The sequence below is a fragment of the Diabrotica virgifera genome, chromosome 7 (assembly GCF_917563875.1).
Source record: "Diabrotica virgifera virgifera chromosome 7, PGI_DIABVI_V3a".
Taxonomy (NCBI): Eukaryota; Metazoa; Arthropoda; class Insecta; order Coleoptera; family Chrysomelidae; genus Diabrotica; species Diabrotica virgifera.
Window position 1 is genome coordinate 222485735 of NC_065449.1, and position 17888 is coordinate 222503622.

A 17888-nucleotide genomic window follows, 5' to 3' on the forward strand; every position below is an offset into this window, starting at 1 on the left:
TTTATATATTATTTGGTAATACAAGCGATAATAAAAATAAATAACATTAAAAAACATTAAAGTAAGTATTTCTGATTACTGGATCTGTTAATATTCGAAATCAAACATACTAAACGCTAAACGTAAGAAAAAGAAGCTTGTCAGCGTTTTCTCCTAACAAATTAGGTCTTCTAAACTGGTATACAAAATTTGCATTCATAGTAGGGACAGTGGATGTTTTACCATTAACATTTAGGTAGTCAAAATACCAGTAATCTGGAGTTTTAACAAATATGTACAATAAAATTATTACAGTTTCTGAGAATCTTACTACGTGAGAAATATTCAAATGAAGATCTTTGAGACATCTTGGCCTATTGTTAAAATTTATATCCTACCTACTACCTGAAAGTTTGTAAAACATTTTAGTTTATGGTATAAAATAGGGTGTAAGTTAGGGTGACCAAACGTCCCGTAAAAACGGGGGATTGTCCCGTTTTTTAACGATTTGTCCCGGAGTCCCGAAAAAGTATCTCGGGACGCCTAAATGTCCCGTATTTGCGTTGGGTTGAGTTTTTTTATCTGACTATATTTTCTCTCTTTAATTTTTCTTCAATTTCTGCATTTGTTTTCATTCTTATTTCTCCCTCTTTTGTTACATTGTGCCCCAGTATTGTTCTCATTATTTTTCTTTTAAATTTCAGAAGGCTATCTTCCTCTTTCTTGTTAATCGCCGTTGTTTCCATCCCATATGTAACACCAAGTCTTATTAAGGTCTTATATAGGTTCATATTATACTTAGAGTCTTGCTTCTCAGCATATTTCTACCGCGTAGATGTTTTTCTGTCCTTCAGAATTCTTTCCCCTGTTCTCTCTTTTCCGGTTTACCCTATTTTTACTCCTAAGTAGCTAAAGGTGGATACAGTTTCAAATTTATGGTTCTGTGTTATTAGATATTTCTGAGAGGGGTCATCTTTCCCTATCGCCATGTATTTTGCTGTGAGCTAGTTTATCTCTAGTCCTATTATTCTCTTCGCTTCCTTATGTAATTTTCCAACTGCAAGTGTTATCTTCGTCTTCGCTGTGATGACTGAATCATCTGCATATGTTACTATTTGAAGTTGATCTGTAATAATGTTTTTGTTTGCAAGTTTGTCATTCTCATGATTAAAGATTATGTGAATATCTGATATTGTCAATATCAGATTAAATACTGTCGGAGAGATAGAGTCACCTTGTTTCACACCTTTGTGTACATTAATCTCCTTAGAAGTCGTTCCGTTGAAACTGATCCTTGCTCTGGTGTTCTTTAGGCTCACTGTTAGCATACGTCTTAATTTTTCTGAGATTCCAACATTCTCTAGCTGCTCCATTATTTTTGTCCGATTAGTTGTATCAAAAGCGCTTTTGAAATCCATGAATATGCATTTCTTTGTTGTATTCTCTCGATTTTTGAATTATTTGCTCCACTGTATGTATGGAAATAATCATCGACCTCCCCCGGTCTGAACCTGTTCTGGTATTTTCCTAATATTCGTTCAGTGCATGATTTAAGTCTTATGTTTAGTATATTTTCTAGAATGTTATAATATGTGTTGTTTAATAAAGTTATTGCTCTGTAATTCTCGCACTCGTCTAGATCTACTTTTTTGTATATAGGTACCTACTATAATACCTGCGTTCCAATCGGCTGGTAGTCTGTTTTGTTCATATTTGTTGTATTAGCTGGTTTATTCCTTTATTTAATTCTCTTCCTCCGTATTTTATTCCACAGTTATTTCATCTTTTGTGAAAATGTTTTCTTCGTCGTTATCTTGTACGGCCTTACTTCTTTATCGCAGTGTATTTCCTTCACAGTGAATACCATTTTTTCGTAATATTCTTCCCATATTTTGCTGAACTGTCTATCCTCAAACAAGGTTTTTCTTTTTTTTGCTTTTTTAGTCCTCTTGTTTTAATGCTGGGCGTATATTTTTGCTGCTTTGACTTTTTTGTAAAATTATTGTTGTATTTGATAGTTTTCTCTGTCTTTTTCAATATCCTCCAGCGAAACCAGTCATTTTTCTTCTTTTTATTTGTTGAGTTGGCCTTGTTTCTTCGATATTTTGTATTCTTCCCTGTTTTGTTCTGACGGGTTGTTGATCCATGCGATTCTGGCGGAGTTTTATAGTTTTCTGTTTCGCAGTCTTGATCGTACGTAAATTACACATTCAAAAGTAAATTGAAAAGTATTTATAGGTCCCAAATTAGCTAAAAGACCATGTTTTAATTTCCCCTACCTGTTTGGGTATCGCTCCAAACACTCCTTGGCAGTGGCGCACCCAGCGGGGTTTTGGGGGTTAAATCCTCCAGGGCATATTAAAAATATACAAAAAATCGTAGGAAAATACAACATGTCTTTCACAAACAATACAAAAAAAATTCGACGCCAACCAACCCTCTCCCCCCAGAGAAAAATTCTAGGTGCGCCACTGCTCCTTGGATGTGTCCCGTTTTTTTCAAGTTTTTGATTTGGTCACCCTAGTGTAAGTGTAAATATTATTCAAATTATCAAAGACTCGCCGAAGCATATTGTTTAGACATTATTTATACATAGGTATAGTATAGTATACTGACAGAGCATTTTATTATTCCACCTTCGGCGAAACCTTCGGCTTCGTTTTGGCCGAAGCCGAATTTTGGCCGAAGGTTTAAATATTGGCCGAAGGTGGCCGAAGCCGATGCCGAAGCCGATTAATCGGTCGGTCTCTACTAAAGACTTTTTCTGTTTTTAATGATTCAAAAAGCCTAAAAAAAACTTTGTTCAATGCAAAAAAGATAATTTTAGGAAAATCCCCTAATCTTTCCCGTCGCCTGGCAAGGTCTTATGCTCTTCAGAATCGCCTGTCATTGTACACATTTCTTCTAAATGACTTACTTAAACACATACTTAAATTTACAGGAGAAAGTTTATTTTACCCCCTAAATTTGCACTTTTCGATTCACCCGGTAGATACACGTGCACGGCTGATGCCTGACAGGTCATGGTTTTTAGCCTTGGTGTGCTATGAATTATCACTAGACAAATTTCTAGCTTTACAGGAAGACCGTTAGTTGGAGGGTTCACTAGCTCTTAGACTATATGTAAACAGACCAGTTTTTGATGGGTTATCGAGCATACCGGTGTTAGTGTATCGTGACAATATAAAATTTATAGTGTGTGACACATTTAATGTGTTAGTGTTAAAGTAATTTAATTTTATCTCATTTTTTTAGGTACCCCAAAATACAACGAAAAGGTTTCTACGATGTCTTCATCTGTAGTCGATAAATTAAATAGTTTACAGGAATATGAAAACACTTTAAAAAATGTGTCCGATAAGTTAAATAGCTTACAGGAATATGAAAACTCTTTAAAAAATGTGTCCGATAAGTTAAATAGTTTACAGGAATATGAAAACACTTTAAAAAATGTGTCCGATAAGTTAAATAATTTACAGGAATATGAAAACTCTTTTAAAAATGTGTCCGATAAGTTAAATAGTTTACAGGAATATGAAAACACTTTAAAAAATACGTTAGTAAACAGTTTAAAGGACTACGAGAACACTTTAAAAAATGTGTCTGATAAGTTAAATAGTTTACAGGAATATGAAAACACTTTAAAAAATACGTTAGTAAACAGTTTAAAGGAATACGAAAACACTTTAAAAAATACGTTAGTAAACAGTTTACAGGAATACGAAAACACTTTAAAACCAGTCTTCGATAAATTAAATAGTTTACAGGAACATGAAAACACTTTAAAAAATTTATTGAATCAATGCAAATATCTGGTTGGTAAAAGTCAAATACCATTATGTCGGTTAAATCCAGTACAAATATTTTCCGAAGCTGAACACGCTTACCCAACTAGTTGCAAAGAAATTTTGAAAAGCGGTGAGAAAATAAAATTATTTATAGTTTAACATATTATATAGGTTTACTGCTTTACCATAAAATATCATTTTTCGGTTATCTATAACAAACTCTACTGAGATGCAATTTTCATTTACTGGCAATTTTTATAGCCTAGATTTACATCACTTTTTTCTATTATATAATTTTCAATATTGTACTCCAAGTGGACTCCATGTTCATGTATCCATCATCATCCGTGACGCCGGCAGCCCATCGAGGTCTATGGTTGCACTTTGGGATTTCTACATGGTTTTGCCTACAAAGTTTTACATGGTGTTTAAGACCAACCACACTCATAACACCTTGAAAATTCTAACTGTATATCTAAAAGAATTACTTCGTATTTTGTCTTTTTTGAGATCATTTCGGCGTCTTGTATGTCTTGTTTCCTTGATCATAGTTGACTATGTTTTTCGTGCCTTTGTTTTTCTTTCCCATTTTGTCTATTATTACCTCACCATGTTTGTCGTTGCATAATTTTGTTCTTGGTTGGAAATCTTTTTTCTCAAAATTTATTTCCTTCTAGAATTATTGCTTTATATCATTTCTGTCCATGTTATTCTAGCTTTTCAAGCTTTACTTTACTTTGTTTCCTCTTTTTAATGTTAGATTTTTTTGTTAATTGTCGTCTACTTGCAATATATTCCTCTTTGGCTGCTTCCGTACCGTTTATCAGCATTTTAAGCCTAGCTTGGTTTTTTATTCCGTTAGCCTCTGACAGTGTGTGTCGTACTTTATTTTTTCTAGTTTCTTTGCTTTTAGAGTAATCTAGAGTACTGTTACTATTAAGTATGCTACCGGCCCCCACACTATTTCTTTCTGTCTTCAGTTTTCGGTAATTCAAGTTTATCTTCAATTGCTTTTTTTTTTCTTGTTTCTCCATATACATTGATTTCGTTACGTCCTTTGAGTACTCTATTTTCGTTATCTTCGTTGTTCTTTCTGCAGTAATGCACATTGATACTCCTTCCTCTGAGAAGGATCTATCACCATATTTTCTAGCATTATTTTTTTAAATCTTCTTACTATAGCTTCATTTTCTGGTGATAAAGTTTGCAGTTGACTCAAACTAACTAACTTGCCATTTAGAAACAATACAAATACCTGCAACGAACACTTACTTTTTGAGCTTGCCGTCTAGCTTTTTGACATTTGCGATGTTTATTTCTTTGTATTTGTATGTCTTTCGGACATTCTTTATTTTTAAATATGTCTGTAGATCTTATGATATAATTTTAATATAATCAAACGTATCATTGTTCTTTTAAATTAAAACCTATAAGAGTTATATCGAAATAGCGATACCTTCTGTAAACTAACGAGATAATTTAATATTCTTGTATTCACATTTTCACCATCACTTAAATTAATTCAACGGGCTTCAATCATCTAGTCAGCCCATAGGGGAGTGCAATTAGAACGAGAAGATACAATGTTTCGGAAAAAATCAAACAAGATTATATTTTTCTAAAACTTTTTTTGTTAGTTTATAAATATGTTAAAGTAAAAAGTTCTACTCACAAATTTCGCCGCTAATTGTTTATTAATTGTTTAAACAATAACAATTATTTTGTATAAATAATGTTAAGAATATGGGTGAATTCAACATTTTATTTTGATAAAAAATGTTTTTATTTTAGTTTTGATTATGGTGAACCCGAATCTGATATTACAATTTGCAAATTCAAAATGGCGGATTCAAAATGGCGGATTTTTTCCTAAAATTCCTTAAAAAGCAGTTGTAAAATCCGAATTTTTTTTATAAAACGTGTTTGTTTACATATTTGTGGATATTTTTGAGAGGTTCTGAACCTGAATCAAATTTTGATAATTTAAATTTTAAAATGGCAGATCCAAAATGGCGGATAACTTAAAAAATAGTTGTAAAATCATAATTTCTTTACAAAATGTATTTATTTCTACATATATTTATTTTTGAGAGCTTTGATAAACCTAACTTAAATGTTAACATTATAAACTATAAAATGGCGGATCCAAAATGCGGATTTTCTAAAAAGAACATAAAAAAGAACATTTTTCTAAAACATTTATTGTCTTATTTTTAACAGGTTGTTGAATCTGAATTAAAGATTAAAAATTTAAATTTCAAAATGGCGGATCCAAAATGGCGGATATTTAAATGAAAAACAAGTAGAATCCGATCAAACAAATATGGAATTTCATTCTTAAAAAAAAAAGATAAACAAATAATTTTCACAAAAATATTAAAAATTAAAATGTATTAGAAAGAAAGAACCAATTATTCAAAATCTATCTCTTCAATATTCAAAAAATTATTGCAATGGAATCATAAATAAAAAGTTATTCTTAGTAAAAAGCTCTGCATATTCTAAAACTTTAAATGCAATCATAAAATATCAATTTTTATCAATTTTGTACAAGATATGTCAATAAATAAAAATTTCAGTTAGCTGAAAATTGTTATTATGGAAAGTTGTTCAGAATTAAAAACGATGTGTCAATATGCAATTACACTTTTATGCAATTTTTTTACATAATACCTCGTATAATATTGATAAAATATAATATTTTGTATTTGCATATTAAGTGTTAGACCCTGCACAACTATTTATGACGAATAACTTTCTTCATAAAATTAATAATAAATCAGTTATCATAAATAATAAGTGAAAATTTAATGATGTTTGGTATAATTAATTTGAAACAATATTAAAAAAAAACAAATTTTGGATTAGAAGTATATAATTACATATTGGAACATAGTTTTTAATTCCAAACAACTTTTCTTTATAAAAATTTTCGATATTGTGAAATATAAAGGTACTTTACTCTTGAGTGAAATTCATATTTTTTGACATACCTCGTACAGAATTAACAAAATTTGATATTTGATGGTTGCATCTTATGTTATATACGATGCAGAGTATTTTATAAAGAATAACTTTTTTTCGTAAAACTGATATTAAAAAAGTTATCAATAGGTTCCAAGTTACGCAGACATACTGTATAAGAGCTAAAAAAAAATTTTTTTGTTGAACATTTATTATTTTTGAAGCTTATTATTAAATTAATTTTAGGTAAGTTTTACAGAAAAAAGTTTTGATCACTCTGTATATACATTTTTTCAGCTGGTAATTTTCGGTTTTTGTATTACATTTTTGTTATCTTTCTTAGTTTTCTCAAAAAGAAATTGTTTATTTCATTTTTAATCTAAAATAATTCAGTGTTTTTTAAAGATTACATCCTAGGCTTTAAAAAAATATTAAAAAACTTGTATTAGATTTATTCAAACTTGAGTAATACCGTCTTAAAGTGGTGGGAATTCTGTAGAACTACGAAGTTTTCAAAAATTACATTTTTTGAGACATTACATTACATTATTTGAATTAAATTTTTGAGATTTTTTTTGAATGAAACATCGTTTAGTAAGATGATTGAGAGGTAAGTTGTGCAAATTTGAGAGCTTTGTAAGTAAAATTGTATTAGTTACACATTTTTAAATCATTTTTAAACAAAATTCATGTAAGTCTCACTTTCCGCCCACACCGTACTTATGTCCATAAATTTTATTTCTTTTTATTAGAACCATAAGATGGCTTATTTTATCTTCTTTCATGTCCAATTTGTAAAATTTCTTTTGATCCATTAGTTAAAGAATTACATTAAAAAATCTCAACCGTGCACTTCTTCCAACGCTAGTTTACATTGCGCCAATGTGTGTGAGAAGGGTGACTTTAGCGTTATAAATAAAAAATTACAGAAACTAGAGATTTAATTTTAGAAAAATCTTTATATAAATTTTTTTTGTAAAATTTTCTGAATTTTTCAATGGTCAAGTCAGTTTTTTTTCTAAAAATTATATTTTCGGAGTTATTTAAAAAAACATCTAACTTCGCTGTTCATTTGTTTAATAAAAAATGAAGCACCCACTTCTCGAGTAGAACTTTTTGATATGTTGTTTATTAAAAATTTCTTAATGAAATTACAAAAAGTTTTATCTTGTTTGATTTTTTCCGAAGTGAAAATCTAAATGCACTCCCCTACCAGTACTGTCAAGAATCTGGATTGCCTTAATATGATAGTTCCTATGAAATCGTTGCTCGTAGCTTCCTGCCATCTTATTGATTATTGTAGTCGCAGTTGCCATTATTAGGTTCTTATGGAGGTCCCTGTTTGTCACGCGTCAAGTAGCATCTATAATGTTTCTGAGTACTTTGTTTTGGAATGCTATATTTCTATATTGCTATATTTCTTTTAGGTTTAGCTCAATTTTAGTCCACTCCCAAAATGGGTTACCATAAGTCTATTATATGGGTTTCAATATTTATTTGTAAAATATTTTTTATGGCAAACGAAGATGATGCTACCAAAAGTACTTATCACTTTTCTATGGAAGTGAGTGACAATAGAAATTATGTTGGTAAATTAGATAAAATTTTACCTAAACGAGTGTTATATTTTTTAGTTATACCTATTAGTTATTAGTATTAGTAATAGCTGACTAAAGGAAGTGATAACAAATTTAAACGTTCATTTTATTATTACTATTTCAGGCAAAAATAAGTCAGATGTGTATTAGTCGGAGAGATAGAAGCGGATTTTGTGCGTGATAAGTAATATGAAAAAACTATACGGGGATATGTTGAATTAGTTGTGTACATGACTTTCACCAACGGCCGGAAACCAGAGTTGGGGCCGAGGGTAGTTATAAGGGGTCAAAGTCGCGGATTTTATTATTTTTTTTATGACGCTCATGATCGAGACAGTTCACCAAAATTTGGGAATAAGTAGGTCATGACGTAACTAAGTAAAATCTCTAAGGGCGGAACGCTGCGTGGCCGACAAAGGGGTGGGGGTAGGGGTGAATATAAAAAATATAAAGGGTTTTTTGCGACGTTCGTGATTGAGATAGTGGACCAAAATTTGGGAATAAGTAGATCATGACATTACTAAGTAAAATCCCCAGAGCCGGAAACCAGAGTTGGGGATGAGGGTAGTTATAAGGGGTCAAAGTCGCCGTTTTCATTATTTTTTTTGTGACGCTCATGATCGAGAGAGTGCACCAAAATTTGGGAATAAGTAGGTCATGACGTAACTAAGTAAAATCTCCAGGGGTAGCACTCTGCGTGGCCGACAAAGGGGTGGGGCAGGGGTGAATACAAAAAATATAAGGGGTTTTTTGCTACGTTCGTGATTGACAGAGTGCACCAAAATTTGGATATGAGTAGACCATGACATAAATAAGTAAAATCCTCAGAGCCGGAAACCAGAGTTGGGCATGAGGGTAGTTATAAGGGGTCAAATTCGCCGTTTTTATTATTTTTTTTGTGACGCTCATGATCGAGATAGTGCACAAAAATTTGGGAATAAGTAGGTCATGAGATAACTAAGTACAATCTTTAGGGGTGGAACGCTGCGTTGCCGATAAAGGGGTAGGGGTAGGTGTGAATATAAAAAATATAAGAAGTTTTTTGCGACGTGCTAGATTGAGATAGTGCACCAAAATTTGGGAATAAGTAGACCATGACTTAGCTAAGTAAAATCCCAAGAGCCGGAAACCAGAGTTGGGGATGAGGGTAGTTTTAAGGGGTCAAATTCTCAGTGTGTATTATTTTTTTGTGACCCGGCACAACATTTGTCCCCCACGCAGCGTTCCGCCCCTGGAGATTTTACTTAGTAATGTAATGATCTACTTATTCCCAAATTTTGGTGCACTATCTCGATCACGAACGGCAAAAAAAACCCCATATATTTTTATACTCACCCCTGCCTACCGCCCCTTTGTACCCCAAGCAGCGTTCCGTCCCTGAAGATTTTACTTAGTTACGTCATAACCTACACACTCCCAAATTTTGGTGCAATATCTTCATCATGAGCGCCACAAAAAAAATAATAAAAAGCGCGACTTTTACCCCTTATAACTACCCTCGTCCGCCACCCTGGTTTCCGCCTTTGGAGATATTACTTAGTTATGTAATGGTCTACTTATTTCCAAATTTTGGTGCACTATCTCAATCACGAACGTCGCAAAAAATCCCTTACATTTTTTTATATTCACCCCTGCCACACCCCTTTGTCGACCCCGCAGCGTTCCACTCCTGGAGATTTTACTTAGTTACGTCATGACCTACTTATTCCCAAATTTTGGCGCGCTATCTCGATCATGAGCGTCACAAAAAAAATAATAAAAAACGGAACTTTGACCCCTTATAACTACCTTCCTTCCCCACTCTAGTTTCCGGCTCTGGGAATTTTAATTATTTATGTCATGATCTACTTATACCCAAATTTTGGTGCACTATCTCAATCATGAACGTCGCGAAAAACCCGTTATATTTTTTATATTCACCCCTACCCCCACCCCTTTGTCGGCCACGCAGCGTTGAGCCCCTAGAGATTTTACTTAGGTACGTCATGACCTACTTATTCCCAAATTTTGGTGCACTATCTCGATCATGAGCGTCATAAAAAAAATAATAAAATCCGCGACTTTGACCCCTTATAACTACCCTCGGCCCCAACTCTGGTTTCCGGCCGTTGGTGAAAGTCATGTCCACAACTAATTCAACAGATCTCCGTATAGTTTTTCCATATTACTTATCACGCACAAAATCCGCTCCCAGCTCTTAGACTATATATAATCAAACCTAAAACAAGTACCAAGCCGTTTGCTGTTTTGTGCGATATGGAAACTAAAGGAGGTGGCTGGACTCATATTCAGAAGAGATTTGATGGATCTCAAGATTTCTACCTACCTTGGAGAGACTATAAATTCGGTTTTGGTGATCTTAGGGGTGAATTTTGGATTGGATTGGAAAATATTCACCACATGACAGGTAATACAATACTAAATTAAGTAATTGTTAAAATATAGTAATAATTATAAGTTAAATAATATAGGTGAAAGTATACATCCTTGTCTGACGCCTCGCAGAATCTGGAAATAAAACTACATATATTTATAATTTTTTTTTATTGGCTTTAGGGTTAGACCATGCGGCCAGAAACAAAGTAAATAGTACATACATAAACATAATATCTTATCTAAACTATCTAATTAGTAATCTAAGTTAAGGTTATCTAAGTCTGACCTAGAGATGCATCAAGTCAAACTAGTTTGATTTTACTCAACAAACTTGACTTGACTTGAAAATCAAACTTTTTGTATAAAAAAGGTTTGACTTTACTTGATTTCGATATCTTTATGAATTCAAACATCTTCAAACAGTTTGAAAAGTTTTAATATTACGCAACGTGTTTATTTTCAATTTTAAATGAGACCGCCTACGCCTTTATTTGTTTACTGGCGGATGAACGGGGGAGGGGTAGGGGAAATTCCCCCCTCCCATCAAGGTCCAAAAATTTTTTTGACAAATTTCTATAAACATAGAAATGTATTGGCTGATACGATATTTAAACCGCAGACAGACAAATAAAACCCAATAAACGCGCCAGTTAGGATAATTATTAAGAAAGTTTAATGCATATTTATACATTAATTTTTTTTAATATAAACCCAACATTTGTAGCCTGTATCCGAAAAAAATTTAAATTGTAGATATAAAACCATATAGACCTGGATCCCGCGTACCAAAAAAAAGTTGATTAATAGCAAGCTGAAAATTCGTTAATAGCTTAACGGTGTCTAGTTAGACAAACTTTGATGTATGGGAACACTGGAACAGAAGAAGTTTTAATTGTGAAACAGGTTAAAAATTTGGAACGTCAGACTACGTAAACGTCCCATGTATTTTGTTGGACAGAACTTCCAATTGATTTATTACCATTTCATTAAACTCTCATTCAAAAATCAGACTGGTGTTTATCACCAACTGGACATTTTAATGAGTGGAACATGAAGAACATTTCAAATGACGGGAATCATGTTGGTTAGTAATAGCAGTCTGATTTTTGCATGAGAGTTTAATGAAAGGGTAACAAATCAATTGGATGTTCTGACCGACAAAATACATGGGACATTTTCGTACCTAATCGCAAATTTTTAAACTGTTCCACAATTAAAACTTCTCTGTTCCAGTGTTCCCGTACATCAAAGTTTGTCCGACTAGACACCGTTAAGCTGTTAACAAATTTTCAGCTTGCTATTAATCAACTTTTTTTGGTACGCGGGATCCAGGTCTAATAATCCTGTGGTTAGTTTTGAATTTTAAAGAAATACCAACAAATATACAGCAATACCAGAGAACAACGACCACTGTTCTCTGGCAATACTAACTTTTGTATTGTGGTACATATTTTCGAGTGAACTAGCAGCTTGGTACCACATGTTTTTTCGAACTGGCCCTTAAATACCTTTTTTAATAAAAGAAAGTCATAAAAATTCCAAATATGTAAGTTTATTTTGAGCTGTCCATTGAAAAACCAAATAGTCTTATTTTATTGTAACCCTTGAGGTCATAGGCGTAACATGTCGCTTATCAAAATGTTCAATGTGTTTTAAATGTATTAATTTTTTTCAAATCCTAAGAAAACTAATAAGAATTTAAAAAAAAATAAACGCAGCATGAAAGATTACATTATTTCTGAGAGACGAACATCCCTGAAAATTTCTATACTGTTTATTTTATTAAGTTAGAGGGGGTGAACATAAAAAGGAAAATTTAGTGTTGTTATTAATTGCAAATATTTCATTCAAAACAAACTTTTTATTTATTCTAAGAGACTTTCGGCCCTCGGTAATAACGCAATCTTTCATTCTGCGTTTAAATTTTTCAAAAATACTTTATTTTCTCAGGATTCGAAAAAAATAAATATCTACATATAAAAGTTTTAATTTAAAACACATTGAAAATTTTGACTTTTATGTGACTCTCATTGTGTTATTAATTTTCTTATCTTAATTGGCAACTAACATGTCTATCTCGACAAAAAAGTATATCTACTAAATAAATTATTATTCAAACTCTTTCAAACTAGTTTGACAAACAGTTTGAATTTTCAAACCTGTACGATTGACCAGTTTGACTTGACTTGAAATATTTGTCAGAAGGATTGACTTGAGTTTGACTTGAAATTAAGTCAAACTCAAGTCAAGTTCAAACATTCAAGTCAAACTTGTGCAACTCTAGTCTGACCGACCTTTTTGTTAAGAATAGATATAATAAAAATTTTATTTTCAAAGTGAATTTTTGCTAAATTATTCTTAATAAAAATTTTGGGATAAGGACAAGGGTCACACTTTTCTCATTCAAGGTTTTTCTTTTTTCTTAATAATTATTGATTACCTGTATACCCACCCGACACGGTAAGGCAGGCATGTAGGCAATCAAAAGGAAAGATATTTAAGGTTACAAGCCTAATCTAGTCATTCTATAACTTAATTTTACAGTCATATAGGAAAGCCAAAATAAAATCAAAAATACGTTTATCACTCAGTGCCAAAAGATACATTAAACGTTTAAACTTCTTAAATTTTTTGTAAGAATGTCCGACTGATGTGTGTACTTCTTACAATTTACAATTAAAAAATATATGATCCAAGTTCGCCGTTTCATTGCAAATATCACAAAGATTGTTATCAATTATTTTTATTTTGTATAAATGTGCCGGATAGCAAGCATGTCCAAATTTCATCCCAGATAATAATATGGTTGTTATGATATTTATACTTATTTTATTAGTGCATGTAAAGTAATCGTTCATCAACTTACAAGGTTCTATTTCATTTTAGCTTTTGAAACAAGCGAACTCCTCGTAGAATTAACTGATACAGACAAAAATAACTATTATGCCCAATATACATCGTTCTCAATAGGCAACGAAAAAGATGGCTACGTATTAGATAATATTGGACAGTATTCAGGTAACGCGGGGGATTCTCTACTACAATATCATCTCAATTCAAAATTTTCAACTCTGGATGTGGATCTGGATGGAAATGATAAAAAGTGTGCTCAACTGTCGGGTAAAAAATAATTTTAATAATTATTGCCAAAACTAATTTTTTATATATTTCAGAGGGAGCTTGGTGGTACAAAGCCACCGACGATTGTCATTGGAGCAATCTAAATGGAAAATTTATGACTCTAGAGCTTCCTGACGCATATTTAGATCATGGACTAAACTGGGATTCCAAATCGCGTGCTAATTTCGCAGGGTCAAGGATGAAAATCCGACCAGTCGGAGAATAAAAAAAAATCCGGAAAAAGCAATAAATTAAATTTTTGGTAAAATTGTATTATATTACTAGATGACCCGGTGAACTTCGTTGCACCTTAGATAGTGTGTCATAATTAGATAATGTGTCATAATTTTGATTCTAGATCAGTTGCTTGAACGCAATTGCTAGAGATCAACTTTTCGAAATCAACTGCTCGAAAATGAATTGATCGACATTAAAATTGATCAAAATACGAATTGCTCTAATAAAAAAAATTATATGTCCAAATATTTATTCACAATAGTGCTAAATCTGTAGGTATATAAGAAATGTACATTAAGGGCCGGTACTTAATGTCCCGGTTAAACCTCGGTTAGCTCACCGGGGTTTAATCGGGACAGAAATATATGCATAACATAGACATAAACGCAATTATACTTATTATTATCATCATGAGTAATTATATAATAAATTATAATAGCATTTATTACAACGCAAGAGACCCTAAGAGGTAATTTTCTGTCTTTTTTAATCGGGACATAAAGTACCGACCCTTGATATGACAAATGATTTACTCACGGACAAAAATATTGCATATGCATGTGAAATGAAATTTATGGTGTTGCAGTATCACAGGAATAGGATTTCTTTTCCGAATTTGATTTTTTTACGTGCCATATAAATGCTATAATCGGATTTAAATCTGTTCTGGGCTATATAATGGTCATTATAACTGCGCCAACTGTGGCGCAGTTGCCACAATTCTCTCAATGTATGTATATTCCCTATGTCCAGTTGAACGATTTACGTGCTGTATAATCACAGATATTAATTTGTGGTTCATAATTATTATTTATTAAACGCAATAATCTATCAATATTATCTCTATATCGTCTATGACCATTTTTAGGTTGTTTGCCACCTATGTACTGTTCAATTTTTAGTTAATTTAAACTTTGTTCTTGTTTTAGAGCGGAAATAAATTTCTGCCGTTAATTTTCTTATTCATTCCAAAGTTTAAACATATTTTAGATTTGTAATAAATATTTTTTCAGCATAAATTAATATACGATTATATACGTGGAATATCATATAATTTGTCCAATTTAAAATATCTTTATGTCTATATTTTGTATTATTGTGAATAAATATTTTAGATATTTATACAATTTTCTTTTTATTCGAGCAATTCGTTTTCGAGCAATTGACTTCGAATAATTGCGTTCGAGCAATTCACCGGTTACTCATCATTTTACATCCGGCATGATTTTTAAACCTGCGTAATACGACCATTCGATAATATTTCAAAACAACTGTAAAACATAAAAATCTCTAGATATGGACTTTTTACCTCATGATCATGTTTTCAGTATTTACCACCACTGTGAGATGGTGGAAAATGTAACTTTCAAAAACGTGCTTAATCAATTAAAATAAGATTCAGTGCACTTTTAACTCGCCACTATCAAACATTAAGTGTAAAATAAACTTAATTTTTTAAATTCATATATCAACATTATTAATATTAATTAATTATGACAATAACAAAAAATATTATCGATCATTTAATACATGCAATAGCGCACACGATATTTTTCGTTTGTTCATCTAGTTAACATAAATAAACTGGATGGTTTGCTCAGGCGAAAGCAAGTTTTTTTGAAAATTTCGTAAAATTAAAAAATTCATATTTTATCCGATTTAAGTCCAAAAGTTAATCTGCTGCACTTTTCTTTTATGAAATTTCCCGTTCTTTCTTCTTCTGTGCTCAGAATTTTTCTATGACTTACGGTTCGCGCTAACGGACGGCATAACGCAGTTCGGAAATGGACTCCGCTAGAGAAGTAAAAATAGCACCGTTTTGTTCGGAATTCAGGAGGGAGCCCACCTGCCAAAGGCTATAGTGGGATAAGATGGTCAAAAATGCCCCCGCACCGATCAGCCCCGCTACCTATTTTTTCGATAAAGGATATAAAGTTATGTCCTAATGCAAATTTTTAGCTTCCCAAAGGTCCTAGAACCTCTTAAATCGAAAAAAGAAGAATTTTTAGGTTTTATTTTTTTGTGAGCGCAATTTTATCTTGAAAAATCTGAAAAAATTCGAGATGATGTATATTTTGTATACAAAACAGCCTGATTTTTTTTCAGATTTTTGTAATAAAAAATGAGGCCAGAAAAATTTTTCGAAATTTTTAAAAAAATTTTAGGTTATGTAAATATAACTTGGCCAAGTTTTAAATAGTATTTTTTTATGTATCTTTTATCGTTATTTTGAATGGCAGAGGCAAAATTTTTAATATCTGAGTGGAAAGAACGAAAAAATTGAAAAAACCGTTTTTGGCTGTCTCGAGATGCATCTCGGGACAGCCAATTTTAGGATTTAGGATCCTGACTACAACAACTAAAAAAAGCACTAAAAGTGTGAATTTTGTCATAAAATTTGGTATGTGGGCTTATAATAATATTTGGAACAGCTTTTCCATATAACTTTTTTCGATATCTCTAACGCGAAGCAAATCGAATCGCATATCGAAAATTCACCCGGTTCGTGGATTCGCAGTAGACCGCGTTTAAAATTTAAATTTCAGTTGACCATTTTAAAAATTGTGAACCATTAACCTGTATGACTGTGCCAAATTTCAAATCTGTATATATTTTGTTTGCCGAAATGTAGTGGTTTCTTCATCTTAAATGCGACACACTGTATATTATCAATTTGATAATTCATTGCAACTAATATAGTCGTATTTTTATTCCTAGATTCAAAATATAAATTCAAAATACTGACTAATTTACTAATTTTATCATAAAAAGTCAAATTGATTGCATTGAAGTATTACCAATTAATGCGTATTAATATAAATATTATTATAATAATAATTATAATATACAGAGTGAGTTAGAAACCCTCAATTATCTCGGAAACATCTTGCATAATTTTTATAGGTTTTGGTGGGTAGGGTTTTTTTAATGCAGCCGATATTATAGTGATAATTACATTGTTGTCAGATCTTCCGTTTTTCTGGAAATCTAATGAACTTTATTATTTTTTTTGCGTTTTGAAGTCCTTAAGAAATACTGATTATTTTTCATGTTATATTCTCTATACCTAAATGCCATAGTTTCGGAGTTATTGCTACATGTATTAAAAAAAAAAATTAAACAAATTATAAAAATCAATTTTTTCGGCCCGTGTAGTTACATTTTTGGATCATTGGAAAAAAAAAGGTCTTTTGTAATTTTTCTCTAAAGTTAATGGTTTTCGAGCTCCAAACAATTTAAAACTGAAAAAATTGAATAATGACGATTTTCAAGGTTCAAAAACACAAATAAAAAATATTATTTTTGAATCTGCTGAGTAGTCAAATTCAAGCTAAGCCCTTCTTCTAGGGGCTAGCTATAAAATTTTTTGGCCCGTTTTATTCTAAAACATTGGTTTTTAATAAAATTGTTAGTGAAGCGCATATGAGAGGACGGGCGATTGGGCTGCATTAACAATCAAAAAACAATATTTTAAAATGAAACAAGCTTAAATTACTTATTGGTAACTAATAAAATAAGGATTGAACTTGAATTTGTGTGTTGGACAGTTTCAAAGATAATATTTTTGATTTGTGTTTTTGAACGTTGAAAATCGTCATTATTTGATTTTTTTCAGTTTTAAATTGTTTATAACTCGAAGTCGTTTAGCTTTAAAGAAAAATTACAAAAGAACTTTTTTTGTTCCCAATAGTCCAAAGAACGTAAAATAATGTCTACCCGGGCCGAAAAAATTGATTTTTATAATTTGTTTAATTTTTTTTTAAATAAATGTAGCAATAACTCCGAACCTATGATCTTTAGGTATAGGGAATATACCATGAAAAAT

General features: G+C 31.6%; 1 protein-coding gene across 1 annotated transcript in view; it reads left to right on the top strand.

Moving 5' to 3' along the window:
• The window catches only part of LOC114324258 (angiopoietin-related protein 7-like), a 29331-nt gene extending 14289 nt beyond the window's left edge, over nucleotides 1-15042 (top strand). The window contains exons 3-7 of the mRNA XM_050657180.1: nucleotides 3235-3897; nucleotides 8454-8473; nucleotides 10535-10736; nucleotides 13592-13825; nucleotides 13879-15042. Of these exons, the coding sequence (XP_050513137.1) occupies nucleotides 3235-3897; nucleotides 8454-8473; nucleotides 10535-10736; nucleotides 13592-13825; nucleotides 13879-14051 (1292 nt within the window). The 3' untranslated portion in view covers nucleotides 14052-15042. The remainder of the gene's footprint in view (nucleotides 1-3234; nucleotides 3898-8453; nucleotides 8474-10534; nucleotides 10737-13591; nucleotides 13826-13878) is intronic.
• Nucleotides 15043-17888: the final 2846 nt, after the last annotated feature.